The sequence below is a fragment of the Boleophthalmus pectinirostris genome, unplaced genomic scaffold (assembly GCF_026225935.1).
Source record: "Boleophthalmus pectinirostris isolate CB_2022bp ecotype Guang Dong unplaced genomic scaffold, ASM2622593v1 HiC_scaffold_11, whole genome shotgun sequence".
Lineage (NCBI taxonomy): Eukaryota > Metazoa > Chordata > Actinopteri > Gobiiformes > Gobiidae > Boleophthalmus > Boleophthalmus pectinirostris.
The window spans coordinates 21072917-21094118 of record NW_026570994.1 but is presented as its reverse complement, the minus strand read 5'-3'; the positions used below and the strand labels follow the sequence as shown (position 1 = coordinate 21094118).

Below are 21202 nucleotides of genomic sequence, written 5' to 3'. Positions count from 1 at the left end.
GTAGTAGTAGTAGTAGTAGCAGTAGTAGTAGTAGTAGTAGTAGTAGTAGTAGTAGTAGTAGTAGTAGTAGTAGTAGTAGTAGTAGTAGTAGTAGTAGTAGTAGCAGTAGTAGTAGTAGTAGTAGTAGTAGTAGTAGTAGTAGTAGTAGTAGTAGTAGTAGTAGTAGTAGTAGTAGTAGTAGTAGTAGTAGTAGTAGTAGTAGTAGTAGTAGTAGTAGTAACAGTAGTAGTAGTAGTAGTAGTAGTAGTAGTAGTAGTAGTAGTAGTAGTAGTAGTAGTAGTAGTAGTAGTAGTAGTAGTAGTAGTAGTAGTAGTAGTAGTAGTAGTAGTACTAGTAGTAGTAGTAGTAGTAGTAGTAGTAGTAGTAGTAGTAGTAGTAGCAGTAGTAGTAGTAGTAGTAGTAGTAGTAGTAGTAGTAGTAGTAGTAGTAGTAGTAGTAGTAGTAGTAGTAGTAGTACAGTAGTAGTAGTAGTAGTAGTAGTAGTAGTAGTAGTAGTAGTAGTAGTAGTAGTAGTAGTAGTAGTAGTAGTAGTAGTAGTAGTAGTAGTAGTAGTAGTAGTAGTAGTAGTAGTAGTAGTAGTAGTAGTAGTAGTAGTAGTAGTAGTAGCAGTAGTAGTAGTAGTAGTAGTAGTAGTAGTAGTAGTAGTAGTAGTAGTAGTAGTAGTAGTAGTAGTAGTAGTAGCAGTAGTAGTAGTAGTAGTAGTAGTAGTAGTAGTAGTAGTAGTAGTAGTAGTAGTAGTAGTAGTAGTAGTAGTAGTAGTAGTAGTAGTAGTAGTAGTAGATTTTTGGTAACAGCTCTATCTTTCCCTGTCACATTTGACGTCTTCAGTGGATGCTACATAGAGCTGTTTTGGTTTGTTTTTCCCTCCTGGTTTGTTTGTCAGAGGAAGTCTGGGTCTGGGTCTGGTCTCTCTGGTCTGGGTCTGGTCCCTGGTCTGGGTCTGGGTCTGGGTCTGGGTCTGGTCCCTGGTCTCTGGTCTGGTCTCTGGTCTGGTCTGGTCTGGGTCTGGTCTCTGGTCTGGGTCTGGGTCTGGTCTCTGGGTCTGGTCTCTGGTCTGGGTCTGGGTCTGGTCTCTGAGTTTCACACCATTAGTCGTGTATCATCTTCCTCTTAATCGAGACGAGAGCTGCCAGACCAGGTTTGGATCCAGATCACAGGAAAAACTTTAGAACATGACAAAGTGTCTCAACAGACTGGAGGGTTTTACAGTCTGGTATTTAACTAAAACAAGATTAAACCAGGACTAAACCAGGACTAAAACCAGGACTAAACCGGAGACTAAATGAGAACTAAACCAGGACTAAAACTAAGACAAAACAAGATTAAACCAGTAGTAAACCAGGACTAAACCAGGACTAAATCAGGACCAAATCAGGACTAAATCAGGACTAAACCAAAGACTAAACCAGGACTAAACTAGCACTAAACCAGAACTAAAACAGGACTAAAACCAGGACAAAACCAGGATTAAACCAAAGACTAAACCAGGACTAAATGAGAACTAAACCAGGACTAAAACTAAGAGAAAACCAGGACTAAACCAGGAGTAAACCAAGGAGTAAACCAAGATTAAACCAGGACCAAACCAAGACTAAACCAGGACTAAACTAGCATTAAACCAGGACAAAACCAAGACTAAAATCAAGACTGAACCAGAACTAAACCAGGATCAAACCAAGACTAAACCAGTACCAAGTCAGCACTAAATGAGAACAACACTAAAACCAGGACTAAACCAGGACTAAATCAGGACTAAAGCAAAGACTAAACCAGGACTAAACTAGCAAAGACTAAAACCAGGACTGAACCAGAACTAAACCAGAACTAAAACAGGACTAAAACCAGGACAAAACCAGGATTAAACCAAGACTATACCAATCATTTCTCAAAAGTTCAATTTATATTTACAAAATCATCTTTATTTTTCTCGTAATAATGAATTAAACATGTCAAAGTTTACTTCGTTACTTCGTTACTTCGTTTGTTCATTGGTTCGTTTGTTCGTTTTGTAAAACTGGTCTGGACCGAGTGTTCCCCTCCCCCTCGGTCCAGGACCAGACTAACGAGCCCCGGCCTAATCAATACGACCGCGCTTAACCAGATCGGACCATTTCAAAGTCAGACCTGAACCTGTCACGCTGCATTCAAGGACCGACATCACTGTGGGAAATCGGAGACGTGTTCCTGGTCATGGGAAAGTCATACAGGACTTCAGGAGTTCTCAATTAGACCTGGTTTAGTCCCGGACCTACAGGATCAAACAAAACAGATCCTCATGCTCCTGTGCGCAGAAGGAACCTGAACCAGTCCAAGATCAGACCGGGTTTAGTCCAAGATCAGACCGGGTTTAGTCCAAGATCAGACCGGGTTTAGTCCAAGATCAGACCGGGTTTAGTCCAAGATCAGACCGGGTTTAGTCCAAGATCAGACCGGGTTTAGTCCAAGATCAGACAGGGTTTAGTTCAAGATCAGGCCTGGTTTAGTTCAAGATCAGACCGGGTTTAGTTCAAGATCAGACCGGGTTTAGTTCAAGATCAGACCGGGTTTAATCCAAGATCAGACCGGGTTTAGTCCAAGATCAGACCGGGTTTAGTCCAAGATCAGACCGGGTTTAGTTCAAGATCAGACCGGGTTTAGTCCAAGATCAGACCGGGTTTAGTCCAAGATCAGACCGGGTTTAGTTCAAGATCAGGCCGGGTTTAGTTCAAGATCAGACCGGGTTTAGTTCAAGATCAGACCGGGTTTAGTCCAAGATCAGACCCGGTTTATTCCAAGTTTAAGTCCTGGTTTACTCCAAATTCAGACCTGGTTTAGCTCAATTTTAGACCAAGTTTAGACCTGCTTTAGTTAGTCCAATTTCAGTCCTGGTTTAGTCCTGGTTCAGTCCTGGTTTAGTGCTGGATTAGTTCTGGTTTAGTCCTTGTTCAGTCCTGGTTTAGTCCAGGTTTAAGTTCTGGTTTAGCACAATTTTAGACCAAGTTTAGTCCTGGTTTAGTCCAAGTTTAGACCAAGTTTACACCTGCTTTAGTCCAATTTCAGTCCTGGTGTAGTCCTTGTTCAGTCCTGGTGTAGTCCTTGTTCAGTCCTGGTTTAGTCCAGGTTCAGTCCTGGTTTAGTCCAAGTTTAGCCCTGCTTTCGTCCAAGTTCAGGCATTATTTAGTAATGGTTTAGTCCTGGTTTAGTCCTGGTTTAGTTCTTGTTCAGGCTTTATTTACTCCTGGTTTATTCCCTGGTTCAGCCGTGGTTTAGTCCAGGTTTAAGTCCTGGTTTACTCCAAATTCTGACCTGGTTTAGTCCTGGTTTAGTCCAAGTTTTGACCTGCTTTAGTCCAAGTTCAAGCCTGTTTTAGTCCTGTTTTAGTCCTGGCTTAGTCCCTGGTTTAGTCCAGGTTTAAGTCCTGGTTTACTCCAAATTCTGACCTGGTTTAGTCCTGGTTTAGTCCAAGTTTTGACCTGCTTTAGTCCAAGTTCAAGCCTGTTTTAGTCCTGTTTTAGTCCTGGCTTAGTCCCTGGTTTAGTCCAGGTTTAAGTCCTGGTTTACTCCAAATTCAGACCTGGTTTAGTCCAAGTTTAGTCCAAGTTTTGACCTGCTTTAGTCCAAGTTCAGGCCTGGTTAAATAAATAAATTAATAAATAAATAAATAAATAAATAAATATCCATGTTTTTTTTAAGTATTTTACCTTTTCTAAATGACCCGTATAATATTTTTTGTATTTTTTAAGTCCGGTCTTAACGCGTACGTCTGTCACTGTGCACCTGAGTTTGTGCTGGTTCTTTAAAATCGTCGCGCTCCAGTTTCTCTCTTCATTTATCACTGTCATGATTCTGTTTATGTTTCCTCGTGTGCGTTCAGAATGATCAGCGAGCTTCTTCTCTCCGTGCTTTTTTTTTATTTTTTTTTTTATTCTATAGGTGAAAAAGTGCAGGGTCTGTGATTTTGTTTGAGGTGTTTTTATGTGGGCAAAAAGCGGAGTGTTTATTATATACGACGTGATAATAAAGCTTCACTGTGGAACTTTTCTGCCGGTCCCCGTGGAGATGTCAGACTGGAGTGTTTTACAGTGTGGTATTTAACTAAACTAAGTCTAAACCAGGACTAAACCAGGACTAAAACCAGCATTAAACCAGGACAAAACCAGGATTAAACCAAGACTATACCAGGACCAACCCAGCACTAAAAACAAGAACTTAAACCAAGACTAAAACCAGGACTAAACTGGGACTAAACCAGAACTAAACCAAGACTAAAACTAGTACTAAACCAGGACTATACCAGGAATAAAACCAGGACTAAACCTAGGACTAAATCAAGACTAAATCAAGACTAAATCAGGACTAAACCCAGACTAAATCTAGGACTAAACCAAGACTAAACCAGGACCAAACCAGAACTAAACCTGGACTAAACCAAGACTAAAACCAGGACTAAACCAGGACTATACCAGGAATAAAACCAGGACTAAACCAGATCTGAACCAACACTAAATCAAGACAAAATCAGGACTAAAGCAGGCCAGACCAGGACTAAATCCAGACTAAAACCAGGACTAAACCAAGACTAAACCAAGATTAAACCAGAACTAAACCTGGACTAAACCAAGACTAAAACCAGGACTAAACCAAGACTAAAACCAGGACAGAACCACGACTTAACCAGGACTAAACCAAGAGTAAAACTAGGACTAAACCAGCACTAAACCAAAACTAAACCAGAACTGCACCGGAACTAAATCAGGACTAAATCAAGTCTAAAACAAATCTGAACCAGCACTAAATCAAGACTAAATCAGGACTAAACCGAGACTAAATCTAGGACTAAACCAAGACTAAACCAGGACCAAACCAAGACTAAAACTACGACTACACTAGGACTAAACCAGAACTAAACTAAAACTAAAACCAGGACTAAAGTAGGACTAAACCAGCACTAGATCGAAACTAAAACCAGGACTAAACCAGGATCAAAGTAGGTCTGAAAAAGGACAGAATCAGGACATAGGACTAAATCAGGACTAAGATAAGATTAAAACCAAGACTAAACCAGGACAAAACCAAGACTAAACCAAGACTAACCAAGGACTAAATCAAGACTAAATCAGATCTGAACCAGTACTACATCCAGGACTAAACCAGGACTAAATCAAGACTAAACCAGGATCAAAGTAGGTCCAAAAAAGGATGAAATGAGGAAGCAGGACTATACCAAGACTAAGATAAGATTAAACCAAGACTAAACCAGGAATAAAACCAGCACTTAACCAGCACTAAATCAAGACTAAACCAGATCTGAACCAGGACTAAACCAGGACAAAAACAAGTCAAAAGGATCAAAGTTGGTCCGAAAAAGGATGGAACGAGGAAGTAGATAGCAGTAAATCGAGACTAAACCAGGACTTAACCAAGACTAAAACTACGACTACACTAGGACTAAACCAGAACTAAACTAAAACTAAAACCAGGACTAAACCAAGACTAAACTAGGACTAAACCAGCACTAGATCAAAACTAAAACCAGGACTAAACCAGGACTAAACCAGGATCAAAGTAGGTCTGAAAAAGGACAGAATCAGGACATAGGAGATAAGATAAGATAAGATTAAAACCAAGACTAAACCAGGACAAAACCAAGACTAAACCAAGACTAACCAAGGACTAAATCAAGACTAAACCAGATCTGAACCAGGACTAAACCAGGACAAAAACAAGTCAAAAGGATCAAAGTTGGTCCGAAAAAGGATGGAACGAGGAAGTAGATAGCAGTAAATCGAGACTAAACCAGGACTTAACCAGCACTAAATCAAGACTAAACTAGGACCGAACCAGGACTAGACCCGGACTAAACCCGATCCTTGGTCCGGTGGATATGTGGGCGATGTGTCAGGTCGGTTGTGAGTAAACGGGCACATGGTGGGAGGTTGTAGCTTGTGTTGGTTACAGCTGTAAAGATGATGGATCAGTCCAGGCCCAGAGCCCATAAACAAAGCCCGAGTCCGACAGCTGACGAGACTCTCAAAATAGAAACTGTGAAATGACTTGAGGCGCTCGGACGCTCTGAGTCAAGTCGCGACGATTGACAGAGTTTGGCAGAGGTGCAAAGACGAAAAAACCCTCGAGTCGCGAAAGTAAAACCGCGTGATTAAAACATAAAGAAATCTGAACGGACTCAGCTCGTCAATCTGTCCGTGTGACGCTCGTTCTTTTGAGTCTCAATCAAGAACGAAAAATAATAAAACGGAAAAACTGTTTATTTCATTATTCGCATTTTAGTGTCAAACAAAAAACAGATTTCGATTCTATTTCCCGTATTTAATTTAAAGTTTATTTCAAGTAACGCCGATCAAAAGGTCTCGAAAAATCCCAGAAAAGTCGTTGCAGTTTTGTGGACAAACATGTTTTACGTTTGCGTCTTAGAAAGTAGTTTTTAAACTCCACGCCAATTGGGAGCTGGTCATGAGGCATTAATCGGTTCTCGTTACCCCATGGTTAAGACACGAAGCACGACACACACAGGATTACGTCAAAACTCCATCCCAAAAACAGTCGCAAGAGTGAAAAATCAGCTCAAAAATTGCCAAAAATTACAGTGTATGCAGCTGTTTCTGTTCAGACCGTGTCAAAAATAAAGCTCAAATTAAAGTCTTATTCGAGTACCGTATTTTTTGGACTATAATTGCACTTTTTTTCATGGTTTGGGTGTTTCCGGTGCGGCTTGAATATTAAAATGTTGACACTGACAGACAGGGGGCGCTCTAGTCTTGTGTGTTCCTCCTGTACCACTGTCACTTGACTCTACTGCACATGTCTCCTGCAGAAAGAGCCTCTGTCCTGTCTGTATCATGTCAGTCGATCGCACAAGGTCTAAACAAGGTCTAAACAAGGTCTAAACAAGGTCTAAACATGGTCTAAACAAGGTCTAAACAAGGTCTAAACATGGTCTAAACAAGGTCTAAACATGGTCTAAACAAGGTCTAAACAAGGTCTAAACCAAGGTCTAAACAAGGTCTAAACAAGGTCTAAACAAGGTCTAAACAAGGTCTAAACAAGATCTAAACAAGGTCTAAACAAGGTCTAAACAAGGTCTAAACAAGGTCTAAAAACAAGGTCTAAAACAAGGTCTAAAGGTCAAGGTCTAAAAAGGTCTAAAAAAGGTCTAAAAGGTCTAAACTAAACAGGTCTAAACAAGGTCTAAACAAGGTCTAAAACAAGGTCTAAAACAAGGTCTAAACAAGGTCTAAACAAGGTCTAAACAAGGTCTAAACAAGGTCTAAACAAGGTCTAAACAAGGTCTAAACAAGGTCTAAAACAAGGTCTAAACAAGGTCTAAACAAGGTCTAAACAAGGTCTAAAAAAGGTCTAAACAAGGTCTAAACAAGGTCTAAACAAGGTCTAAACAAGGTCTAAACAAGGTCTAAACAAGGTCTAAACAAGGTCTAAACAAGGTCTAAAAAAGATCTAAACTAGGTCTAAACACAAGGTCTAAACAAGGTCTAAACAAGGTCTAAACAAGGTCTAAACGAGGTCTGATCAAGGTCTAAACCAGGTCTAAACCAGGTCTAACCAAGGTCTAAACTAGTTCTAAACAAGGTCTATAACAAGGTCTATACAAGGTCTAAACCAGCTCGAAACCATGGTCTAAATCAGGTCTAAACCAGGTCTAAACCAGGTCTAAACCGGGTCTAACCCAAGGTCCGTCAGTGACACCGAAACCATACTGTCAGGATTCAGAAAGACCCGAATAATTCTAACTGGAAAAGCAAAAAACAAACTTATAACTGTTAATTCTATTGAAAAGTCACCAAAAGTAGTGTTAAAATTGTACCAAAATTCAAGTTACTGTGTTTTTTCTCCCTCATAATTCAGCCCGTGTGGTTAAAATTGATTTATTATCGTCGTGTAACTTTCACTCCGGAGCGACTCCCCGACCGCCAGCGCCAAAGGTCAGAGGTCACAGGCCAGAGACGCACGGGCTAATTCCAGCCGACAGATAACACCCCGCGCCCACGTCCAACATCAGAGACTAAAACAGATCCAAAGACCAGACTCCCCCCCAACGAGCCACAGACCCACAGACCCACAGACCCACAGACCCACAGACCCACAGACCCACAGACCCACCAGACCCACAGACCACAGACCGACCCACAGACCCACAGACCCACGACCCCAGACCACAGACCCACAGACCCACAGACCCACAGACCCACAGACCCACAGACCCCACCGACCACCGACCCACAGGACCACAGACCCACAGACCCACCGACCCACCAGACCCACAGACCCCCACAGACCCACAGACCCACAGACCCACACCGACCACAGACCCACAGACCGACCAGACCCCACAGACCCACCAGACCCACACACAGACCCACAGACCCACAGACCCACAGACCCACAGACCCACAGACCCACAGACCCACAGACCCACCAGACCCACCAGACCCACCAGACCCACCAGACCCACAGACCCACAGACCCACAGACGACCCACAGACCCACAGACCCACAGACCCACCGACCCACAGACCCACAGACCCACAGACCCACCGACCCACAGACCCACAGACCCACAGACCCACAGACCCACAGACCCACAGACCCACAGACCCAGACAGACCCACAGAACCCACCGACCCACAGACCCACCGACCCACAGACCCACAGACCCACAGACCCACAGACCCACAGACCCACAGACCCACAGACCCACAGACACAGACCCACACCGACCCACAGACCCACAGACCCACCGACAGACCCCCACCGACCCACAGACCCACAGACCCACGACCCACAGACCCACAGACCCACGACCCACAGACCCACAGACCACCGACCACCACAGACCCACAGACCCACAGACCCACCCACCGACCCCGACCCACAGACCCACAGACCCACCAGACCACAGACACAGACCCACAGACCCACAGACCACACACCGACCCACACCGACCCCACAGACCCACAGACCCACCAGACCCACCGACCCACAGACCCACAGACCCACAGACCCACAGACCCACAGATCCACAGACCCACAGACCCACAGACCCACAGACCCACAGACCACAGACCCACAGACCCACAGACCGACCGACCCGAGCGACTGTAAATCAACAAAGAACGAGCAACAGCGAGTAGAGCAAAAACTCAAACTGATGACACCAAATATAACGACAAAGACTGAATAAAAAGGACTAAACCAGGACTAAAACAAGTCTTAAACAGGACTAAAACAGGACTGAACCAGGACTAACTCAGGTCTAAACCAGGTCTAAACCAGGACTGAACCAGGACTAAAACAAGTCTTAAACAGGACTAAAATAGGACTGAACCAGGATTAACTCAGGTCTAAACCAGGACTAAGACAAAACAGGACTAAAACAGGACTAACTCAGGTCTAAACCAGGACTGAACCAGGACTGAACCAGGTCTAAACCAGGACTGAACCAGGACTAACTTATGGGTAAACAAGTAATAGGACATAATTTAAAACCGGGTACTAAAACAAGACAAAACCAGAACTTAACAAGGACTGAACCTGGACTAAACCAGGACTAAAGTAGGACTGAACCTGGACTGAACCTGTACTGAACTTGGGCTAAAACAAGACTAAAACGAGACTGAACCTGGGCTAAAAGAGGACTAAAGTAAGAATGAACCTGGACTAAACCAGGACTAAAACAGGACTGAACCTGGACTAAAACAGGACTAAACAAGAACCACTTTGTAGTAGTTTTGGAATCTTCCTGGCCTTAAGTCAAAACTAAATATTCAGAGAGCAGTGATTCATGGACTAAAAATGATCTGAACAAGACCTACACCAGGACTAAACCAAGATTTAACACAGACTAGACCAGGACTAAACTAGGACTAAACCAAGACCTACACCAGGACTAAACCAAGATTTAACACAGACTAGACCAGGACTAAACTAGGACTAAACCAAGAATAAACCAGGACTAAACTAGGACTAAACCAAGAATAAACCAGGACTAAACTAGGACTAAACCAAGAATAAACCAGGACTAAACTAGGACTAAACAGGACCAAACAAACAACAACTGAGACTGACTGAGACCAGGACTGAGACCGGGACCAGACCAGGACCAGACCAGGACCAGACCGGGACCAGACCAGGACTGAGACCGGGACCAGACCAAGACTGAGACCAGGACGAAGACCAGGACTGAGACTGGGACCAGACTGGGACCAGACCAGGACCAGACCAGGACTGAGACCTTTACAAGACCAGGACTGAGACCGGGACTGAGATCAGGACCAGACCAGGATCAGACCAGGACCAGACCGGGACCAGACCAGGACAAGACTAAGACTGACACCAGGACCAGACCAGGAATGAGACTGGGACAAGACTGGGACTGAGACTGGAATCAGATCAGGACCAGACCAGGACTGAGACCGGGACAAGACCAAGACTGAGACCAGGACTGAGACCGGGACAAGACTGGAATCAGATCAGGACCAGACCAGGACTGAGAAAGGGACAAGCCTGGGAGCAGACCAGGAAGAGACCAGGACTGAGACCAGGACTGAGACCAGGACTGAGACCAGGACTGAGACCAGGAAGAGACCAGGAGAGACAGGACTGAGAGACTGAGACCAGGACTGAGACCAGACTAGACTGAGACCAGGACTGAGACCAGGAAGAGAGACTGAGACTAGGACTGAGACAGACTGAGACCAGGACTGAGACCAGGACTGAGACCAGGACTGAGACCAGGACTGAGACCAGGACTGAGACCAGGACTGAGACCAGGACTGAGACCGGGACCAAAACCAGGACTGAAAACAGTTTAGCCCTGGTTTAGTCCTGTTTTAGTCCTGATTCAGTCCTGGTTGAGTCCAGATGAGACGTAAAAGTCGTTCATTTTCTTATTTTCCATTTTATTTTGAAAACCAAATGAACGAACGACACGGGGCTTTGTCAGGTACGAAAACAAACTCCTGGTCTGAAAAAAAACCCAAAACAACACAAATAATCGGAAAACCAAATGAACCACAACTCCAGATTTGTTTGTGACGACGAAACACGAGAACAGATCAGAAAACAGCGAAACATCGACCCTTTAACGCTGAAATTCAAGAATCGAGACGTACTTTTTTGATGATTTTCCAGCCCCAAAACCGCGAACCAAAAACTTTAAACCGTCTCACCTTTAGCGAGTCGAAACAGGCGATGACTCTGCCGTTGTCCACGGTGCAGCTTTTGGGCTGCACTGACTAAACCGGGACTAAACCAAAGACTAAACCAGGACTAAACCAGGACTAAACCAAGACCAAACCGAGATTAAAAGACAAGACTAAACCAGGACTAAACAGGACTAAGACAGGACTAAGACAGGACTAAGACAGGACTTCAGTTGGACAAAATGAGCACTGGGCTGAACAAAACTTTTCCAGGACAAAACCCAGGATTAATCCAAACCTAAACCTGGACTAAACCAGGACTAAATCAGGACTCAAGCAGGACTAAAGCAAGACTAAACCAGGACTAAACCAGGACTAAGACAGGACTTTAGTTGGACAAAATGAGCACTGGGCTGAATCAAAACTATTCCAGGACTAAACCAAGGACTGAACCAAAACCTAAACCATGGAGTAAACCAGGACTAAATCAGAGTCTAAACTTGGACTTTTTTAAACTCAGGAGTGCACTGTTAGCATGCTAGTTGTTGTTAACATAACTGTGAATGCAAAACTTTACTTTGGACAGAAAAAAGAATCAGATACAGTGACTTTAACACAGAACCTAAAAAGGTCTAAACGAAATGACCACAGGACTCGACTAAACTAAACTAAACAAACCAGGACTAAACCAGGACTAAACCAGGACTAAACAAGGACTAAAAAACCAGACTAAACAAGGACTAACCAGGACTAAACAAGGACTAAACAGGACTAAACCAGGACTAAGGACTAAACCAGGACTAAACCAGGACTAAACCAGGACTAAACAAGGACTAAACCAAGACTAAACAAGGACTAAATTTGGACAAAATGAGCACTGGGCCAAACCAAAACTATTCCAGGACTAAACCAAGGACTGAACCAAAAACTAAATGGACAAAACAGACTAAACCAAACTCAGGACTCAAGCAGGACTATAACCAGGACTAAGACAGGATTAACCCAGGACTAAGAAAGGACTAAGACAGGACTTTATGGACAAAATGAACACTGGGCCGAACCAAAACTATTCCAGGACTAAACCAAGGACTGAACCAAAAACTAAACCATGGAGTAAACCAGGGACTAAACCTGGACTAAACCAAGACTAAATCAGGACTCAAGCAGGACTATATCAGGACTAAGACAGGACTAAGACAGGACTTTATGAGGACAAAATGAACACTGGGCCGAACAAAAACCTTTCTAGGACTAAACCAAGGATTGACCCCAAAACTGAACCAGGACTAAACAAAGACCAAACCAGGACTCATTATTTTTGATGATATTCCAGCCTCAAACAGCGAACCAAAAACTTTAAACCGTCTCACCTTTAGCGAGTCGAAACAGGCGATGACTCTGCCGTTGTCCACGGTGCAGCTTTTGGGCGGATGGGCGAACTTGCACTCCTCGTCGCTCCTGGAGCACGTGCCCCTCTGGAACTGCCGGCACACCTCCAGCGTCAGCCATTTCGTGTCCCGTATCGACGCTATGTTCAGGGCCATGACGTCGCCGGTCGACCGAAATCGATTTAATAAAAAAAAAAAAAAAAAAAAAACAAACAAAAAAAATCCTCGACCCCCGGAAACGCTAAAAACGCCGCTTCGAAGAAAGTCCGCTCGCTGTTGAACGACTGTAAGCGTTTTTTAAAGGGAACATGGGAGGTTTTCGGTTCGTTATTTGGCGAATTACGACGTGGGAAATGCGAAACTAAGACGTGGCATCGCTCGCGTTTAAAATAGTTGCGACCGGCCGAGAAACCGTCCCCAAAATGTCCGTTACGTGAGTGATTATTCTAGATGCGGAGCTATTTTAAGCAGGGATGCAACATGGCTTTCTTTGTTCGAGCTTGTTCAAAAAAAAAAAAAAAAAACGGGAAGAGAAGAGGGAGATTGGTCCGGGAATTATCCGATTAAACGTTGGATTTTTTTTTTTTTCTTCAAGTAGGAGCAGAGGTCTTTAAAGGCACTTTCACTCCGAGATCTGCGAAGACAAAAAAAAACAGAGAAAGGGAGAGTTATTTTAAGACGGAGCGGTGAAAATTTTGCGGGATTGCAGTTTACGCGACAAGTTCAGGCAGGATTTATCGGGCTCGGAGAGAGAAAAGGTATTAAAAGAAAAAAAAAAAAAAAAAAACGGGAGACGGAAGAGAAGGAAGGTGGCGTGGGTCGGGGAGAGTTACGGTTCAGATCTGCAGGAAGGCGAGGCCGCTCATAAAAACAAAGAGTGTTTTTGTTTTAAGTCTTTTATTTTTGCTTTTGAGCTTTAAAAACACTTAAAACCAAGACTGGACTAAGATAAAGGTTTAATAAGGTCGAAACCCTGAGGAAATAAGGACTAAACCAGGACTAAACCAGGATTTAACCAGGACTAAACCAAGACTAGTCCAAGGAAAACAAAAACAAGGACTAAACCAGCAACAAACCAGGACTACAAAAGGACTGGACCAGGACTGAACCAGGACTAAACCAGGACTAGAGCAGGACTAGACTAGGACTCAACCATGACTAAACTAGGACTAAACCTGGATTAAACCAGAACTAAACCAAGATTTAACCAGGACTAAACCAAGACTAGACCAAGGAAAACAAAAACTAAACAAGGACTAAACCAGCAACAAACCAGGACTACAAAAGGACTGGACCAGGACTGAACCAGGACTAAACCAGGACTGGACCAGGACTATACCAGGCAGACTGTCTCAGGACTAAACCAGGACTAGAGTAGGACTAGACTAGGACTCAACCATGACTAAACTAGGACTAAACCTGGATTAAACCAGGACTAAACCAAGATTAGACCAAGGAAAACAAAAACTAAACAAGCAACAAACCAGGACTACACAAGGACTAGACCAGGACTGAACCAGGACTAAACCAGGACTAGAGCAGGACTAGACCAGGAAAAGACCAGAACTATATCAGGCGGACTGTATCAGGACTGAACCAGGACTAGAGCAGGACTAGACCAAGATGTATCAGGTCTAAACCAGAACTAGACCTGCAACTAAACAAGGACTTAACCAAGACCAAACCAAGACCAGCCAGGACTAAACCAGGACCAAATAAAGACCAAACCAGGACCAAAACAAGACCAAACCACGGCTAAACCAAGACCAAACCAGGACCAAATAAAGACCAAACCAGGACCAAACTAAGACTAAACCAGGACAAGACTAGCACTAAACCAGGACTAGACCAGCGACGAAACAAGGACCAAACCAAGACCAAACCAGGACCAAACCAGGACCAAACCAGGACCAAATCAAGACCAAATCAAGACCAAACCAAGACAAGACCAGCACTAAGCCAGGACTAGACCAGTGACCAAACAAGTACTAAACAAAGACCAAACCAAGATCAAACCAGGACCAAACCAAGACCAAACTAAGACCAAACCAAGACTAAAGCAGGATAAAACTAGGACTAAACCAGAACTAGAGAAGCTCTAAACCAAGACCAATCCAGGACTAAACTAGACAAGACCACAAACTAGACCAAACAAAGACCAAACCAAGACTAAACTAGGACCAAACAAGACCAAACAAAGACCAAACCAAGACTAAACTAGGACCAAACAAGACCAAACAAAGACCAAACCAAGACTAAACTAGGACCAAACAAGACCAAACAAAGACCAAACCAAGACTAAACTAGGACCAAACAAGACCAAACAAAGACCAAACCAAGACTAAACAGGACCAAACTAAGACCAAACCAGGACCAAACCAGAACCAAACTAAGCCCAAACCAGGACCAAACCAAACCAGGACCAAACCAGGACCAAACCAAGACCAAACCAAGACCGAACCAGGACCAACACAGGACCAAACAAAGACCAAATAAAGACCAAACCAGAACCAAACTAAGACCAAACTAGAACCAAACCAGGACCAAACTAAGACTAAACCAGGACAGGACTAGCACTAAACCAGGACTAGACCAGGATAAGACCAGCGACTAAACAAGGACTAAACAAAGACCAAACAAGACCAAACCAGGACCAAATCAGGACCAAACAAAGACTAAACTAGGACTAGACCAGTGACTAAACCAGGACCAAACCAGGACCAAAACAGGATCAAGACAACAAGATCAAACTAGGACCAAACCAGAAGCAAACTAAGACCAAACCAAGACCAAACCAGGACCAAAACAGGACCAAGACAACAAGATCAAACTAGGACCAAACCAGAAGCAAACTAAGACCAAACCAGGACTAAATCAGGACAAGACCAGCGACTACACAAGGATCAAACTAAGACCAAACTAGGACCAAACCAGAACCAAACTAAGCCCAAACCAGGACCAAACCAGGACCAAACCAAGACCAAACCAAGACCGAACCAGGACCAACACAGGACCAAACAAAGACCAAATAAAGACCAAACCAGAACCAAACTAAGACCAAACTAGAACCAAACCAGGACCAAACTAAGACTAAACCAGGACAGGACTAACACTAAAGCACTAAACCAGGATAGACCAGCGACTAAACAAGGACCAAACCAAAGACCAAACCAGACCAAACCAGGACCAAATCAGGACCAAACAAAGACTAAACCAGGACCAAACCAGGACCAAAACAGGATCAAGACAACAAGATCAAACTAGGACCAAACCAGAAGCAAACTAAGACCAAACCAGGACCAAATTAAGACTGAACCCAGAACCAAACCAGGACCAAACCAGTGTAAACGTGACTTTTTCACCTTGTTTGAGGCGTCCTTTAAAAACACAGGGGTCTCTTTGTTTACGAGGGAACTTCCAGGAGGGATTTCCCAGTTTACCATAACACTCCCGTTAATCTAGTAAAGCAGCAGAGCATCAGGGCCTATTAAACCTGAACCTTTGCACTTTACACACTCAAAACCGACTGAAAATTAGAGATAAAAACGACAAAAAAGACCAAAAAAAAAACAACAAAAGAAGAAAGTCCGAAAAGAAAAAATCCGAAACTTCATTTTTGGTAAGTTGAGAATTACTTTCCAAAATGTATGTTTAAGTTTAGTTTTTACCTGAACTTCGGATTCTTTGATATTCGAGGAAATTAATTACAAAAGTTAAGGTAGATTTTTTTTTACTCAGGAGTGCACTGTTGGCATGCTAGTTGTTGTTGTTAATATGACAGTGAATGCAAAAGTTCACTCTGGTTTCTGAAAGTTGTGAAAAGTGTTTATAAAGTCTTCGTAGTGAATCAGACACAGAGATTTTAACACTTTAATTTATTAAGGTCTAAATTAAATTACCACAGGGCTGAACCAGGACTAAACCAGGACTAAACCAGGACTAGACCAGGACTCAAGCAGGTTTAAGACAGGACTGAGACAGAATTTAACAAGGAGAAAATGAACACTGGGCTGAACCAAAACGATTCCAGGACAAAACGAAAGACTAAACCAGGACTAAACCAAGACCAAACCGAGATTAAGACAAGACTAAACCAGGACTAAATCCAGGACTAAACCAGGACTAAACAGGACTAAGACAGGACTTCAGCTGGACAAAATGAGCACTGGGCTGAACAAAACTTTTCCAGGACAAAACCCAGGATTGATCCAAACCTAAACCTGGACTAAACCAGGACTAAATCAGGACTCAAGCAGGACTAAAGCAAGACTAAACCAGGACTAAACCAGGACTAAGACAGGACTTTAGTTGGACAAAATGAGCACTGGGCTGAATCAAAACTATTCCAGGACTAAACCAAGGACTGAACCAAAACCTAAACCATGGAGTAAACCAGGACTAAATCAGAGTCTAAACTTGGACTTTTTTTTAAACTCAGGAGTGCACTGTTAGCATGCTAGTTGTTGTTAACATAACTGTGAATGTAAAACTTTACTTTGGACAGAAAAAAGAATCAGATACAGTGACTTTAACACAGAACCTAAAAAGGTCTAAACGAAATGACCACAGGACTCGACCTAAACTAAACCAGGACTAAACCAGGACTAAACCAGGACTAAACAGGACTAAACCAGGACTAAACCAGGACTAAACAGGACCAGGACTAAACCAGGACTAAACCAGGACTAAACTAGGACTAAGACAGGACTTTATTTGGACAAAATGAGCACTGGGCCGAACCAAAACTATTCCAGGACTAAACCAAGGACTAAACCAGGGACTAAACCTGGATAAACCAAGACTAAATCAGGACTCAAGCAGGACTATACCAGAGCTAAACCAGGACTAACACAGGACTAAGACAGGACTTTATGAGGACAAAATGAACACTGGGCTGAACAAAACTTTTCTAGGACTAAACCAAGGATTGACCCAAAAACTGAACCAGGACTAAACAAAGACTAAACCAGGACTTGTTCAGGACTAAACCAGGACTAAGACAGGACTAAACCAGGACTAGGACAGGACTAAGATAGGATTTTACAAGGCCAAAAAGAACACTGGGCTGACCCAAAAACTAAACCAGGACTAAACCAAGACCAAACCAGGACTAAACCAAGACTAAGCCAGGCCTTACGAGGATAAAATGAACACTGGCCTGAACAAAAACTATTCCAGGACTAAACGAAGGACTGAACCAAAAACTAAACCATGGAGTAAACCAGGGACTAAACTGGGACTAAACCAGGACTCAACCAGGACTAAATCAGGACTCAACCAGGACTAAACCGGAACTAAACTAGGACAAAGACAAGACTTTAGTAGGACAAAATTAACACTGCACTGAACCAAAACTTTCAGGACTAAACCAAGGACTTAACCAAAAACTAAATCATGGACTAAACTAGGGACTAAACCAGGACTAAGACAGAACTAAACCAGGACTAAGACAGGACTTTAGTTGGACAAAATGAACACTGGGCTGAACCAAAACTACTGCACGACTAAACCAAAAACTAAATCACGGACTAAACCAGAAACCAAACTTAAGCTTTTTTTTTTTTTTTTTTTTTTCAAACTCAGGAGTGCACTGTTAGCATACTAGTCGTTGTTAACATTACAGTGAACGCAAAACTCCGCTCGGAAATGTCTCTGAAAGTCGTGAAAACCTCGTATAAACTCATCGTAGTGAATAATCAGAACACAAAAGGTAAAAGAGGAAGAACTTTGGGCGACTGCGAACTTTTTTAAACGAAACTAGTTCTGTTTTTTTACGTTTTTCAGGCCGTAAAACTCCGACGCAGAGACTTTAAGACAGCGTACGTTACAGTGTGTTTTGGTTTGGTGGTGTCTTGGTCTCGTTCTCCGGGGCAGTTAGCTGTAAAACACTTCCAGATGTGTGGCTCCCATCGCAGTAGCTAAAGGTCATTTCCTCTCGTTCTAATGCGAGTCGATCTGTACAGACGACAGCGGCATCGGAAAAGACGCGCCCAGGAACTTCAAAAACGTGTCGGATTTAAGTTGAGATGAAACTAGAGCTGTCAAAAGTATCGAAAATCAGATATGAAAACTAAAAATATCGAAACTAGAGCCTCATTTTCTGCAGGTATCGATACTGAAGAAGAAGGACAGAAATTTAATGAGGAAATCACAGTTTATTGTCTAAAGAAAGAGGGGTTTTCAAACCAAGACCAAACCAAGACCAAACCAGGACCAAACCAGGACCAAAACAAGTCCAAAACAGGACCAAACCAAGACCAAACCAAGACCAAACCAGGACCAAACCAAGACCAAAACAGGACCAAAACAAGACCAAAACCAGGACCAAAACAAGACCAAAACCAGGACCAAACCAGGACCAAAACAGGACCAAACCAAGACAAACCAAGACCAAAAACAGGACCAAACCAAGACTGATCTAAGACCAAATCAGGACCAAACCAAGACTGATCTAAGACCAAATCAAGACCAAACCACTGACCAAAAGACCAAAACAGGACCAAACCAAGACCAATCTAAGACCAAACCAAGTCCAAACCAGGACCAAACCAAGACCAATCTAAGACTAAATCAAGACCAAACCAGGACCAAACCAAGACCAAAACAAGACCAAAAAAAGATCAAAACAAGACCAAACCAGGACCAAACCAGGACCAGACCAAGACCGATCTAAGTCTAAATCAAGACCAAACCAAGACCAAAACAAGACCAAACCAAGATAAAAACAAGATCAAACCAGGACCAAACCAAGACCAAACCAGGACCAAACCAAGATAAAAACAAGATCAAACCAAGACCAAACCAGGACCAAACCAAGATAAAAACAAGACCAAACCAAGATAAAAACAAGATCAAACCAAGACCAAACCAAGATAAAAACAAGACCAAACCAAGACCAAACCAGGACCAAACCAAGACTAAACCAAGACCAAACCAAGACCAAACCAGGACCAAACCAAGACCAGACCAAGACTGATCTAAGACTAAATCAAGACCAAACCAGGACCAAACCAGGACCAAACCAAGACTAATCTAAGACCAAACCAAGTCCAAACCAGGACCAAACCAAGACTAATCTAAGACTAAATCAAGACCAAACTAGTTCCAAACCAAGACTGATCCATGACCAAATTAAGACCAATCCAAGACCAAACCAGGACCATTTTATTTATTACAGTCTAAATGATGTATTTGTGGTATTTATAATATTTGTTAAAGTCTAAATGTCTCGTTCTCGTCGTTCCGTTCTCGTGTCTCGTGTCGTTTTGCGTAAATCGCGTCTCGTCGTGAATGAACCGCGTCGTGAATCATGTAAAATATTATTCCGCTGCTTTGGCCTTTTCCAGATCCGGTCCCTCTGTCCACTCTTAATCGCATTGTCCTTTCTAATCATGTTACATCCATAAGCAGCTTCCTCCCTCTTCCTCTGGTCGGATTTAATTTCACACGTCTCCCGGGACATCGACAAAATCTCACTAGAGGAGACGGTCGCTCAGATACGAGCCTTTTTCAATTAATCCGGATTATTTTTAGACGCCATATTGAAGCTGTCAGCCCACTAACCCAGTTCTGCACCAAAAAGGACAATGCTGGAAGTTCTGCGGGATCAGACGCAAAGAGGGATTTAACCACGGAAAATTATGGGCAATTAAATAAATGTTAAAGGTGGAGAAGGAGGTTTAGTCCTGGTTGAGTCTGGTTTAGTCCTGGTTGAGTCCTGGTTGAGTCCTGGTTTAGTCCTGGTTTAGTCTGTGTTAATTTTGTTCAGACTTGGTTAGGTTTTGGTTTATCTCTGTTTTTTTTCTAGTAAAGACCTGGTTTACTCTCTGGTTTAGTCTTGGTTTAGTCCTGGTTTAGTCCTAGTTTAGTCCCAGATTTAGTCCCTGATTTAGTCCTGGTTTAGTCCCAGTTTAGTCCCTGGTTGAGTCCTGGTTTAGTCCTGGTTTAGTCTGTGTTAATTTTGTTCAGACTTGGTTAGGTTTTGGTTTATCTCAGTTTTTTTCTAGTAAAGACCTGGTTTACTCTTGGTTTAGTCCTGGTCTAGTCCCAGTTTGATCCTGGTTTAGTCCCAGTTTAGTCCTGGTTCAGCCCTGCATTAATTTATTTCAGACGTCTGGCTGTGGTTTATCTCTGGTTTTGTTTTAGTAAAGTCCGGCTTTAGACTTGATTTAGACGTGGTTTAGACCTTGTTTAGACCTGGTTTAGTCCTGGTTTAGGCCCTGATTTATTTCTGGTTTAGTCCTAGTTTAATTCTGGTTCAGCCCTGAGTTCATTTTGTTCAGACTTGGTTAGGTTTCTGTTTATCTCTGCTTTTTTCTCCGGAAAAGTCCTGATTTCTTTCTTTTAGTCCTGGTTTAGTCCTGGTTTAGTTCCTGGTTTAGTTCCTGGTTTAGTTCCTGGTTTAGTTCTGGTTGAGTCCTGGTTCAGCCCTGTGTTAATTTTGTTCAGACTTGGTTAGGTTTTGGTTTATCTCTGGTTTTGTTCTAGTAAAGTCTGGCTTTAGACTTGGTTTAGACCTGGTTTAGATCTGGTTTAGACCTGAGTTAGACCCAGTTTGGACCTGGTTTAGTCCTGGTTAGTCTTGGTTTAGCCCTGTGTTAAGTTTTTTTCAGACCTGGTTTGGATTTGGTTCATCTCTGGTTTTGTCCTAGTCAAGT

General features: G+C 43.0%; 1 protein-coding gene across 7 annotated transcripts in view; it reads right to left on the bottom strand.

The window, feature by feature from the left end:
* The window catches only part of LOC110166292 (muscleblind-like protein 2a), a 168103-nt gene that overhangs the window by 103755 nt on the left and 43146 nt on the right, over nt 1-21202 (bottom strand). For 6 of the 7 annotated variants that reach the window (XM_055166185.1, XM_055166206.1, XM_055166214.1 and 3 more), the window contains exon 2: nt 12528-13179. In XM_055166185.1, coding sequence (XP_055022160.1) covers nt 12528-12701 — 174 coding nt within the window. In that variant the 5' untranslated portion in view covers nt 12702-13179. Of the gene's footprint in view, nt 1-11184; nt 11237-12527; nt 13180-21202 lie in introns of those variants that run through there. The other variant, XM_055166217.1, reaches the window with a different exon arrangement.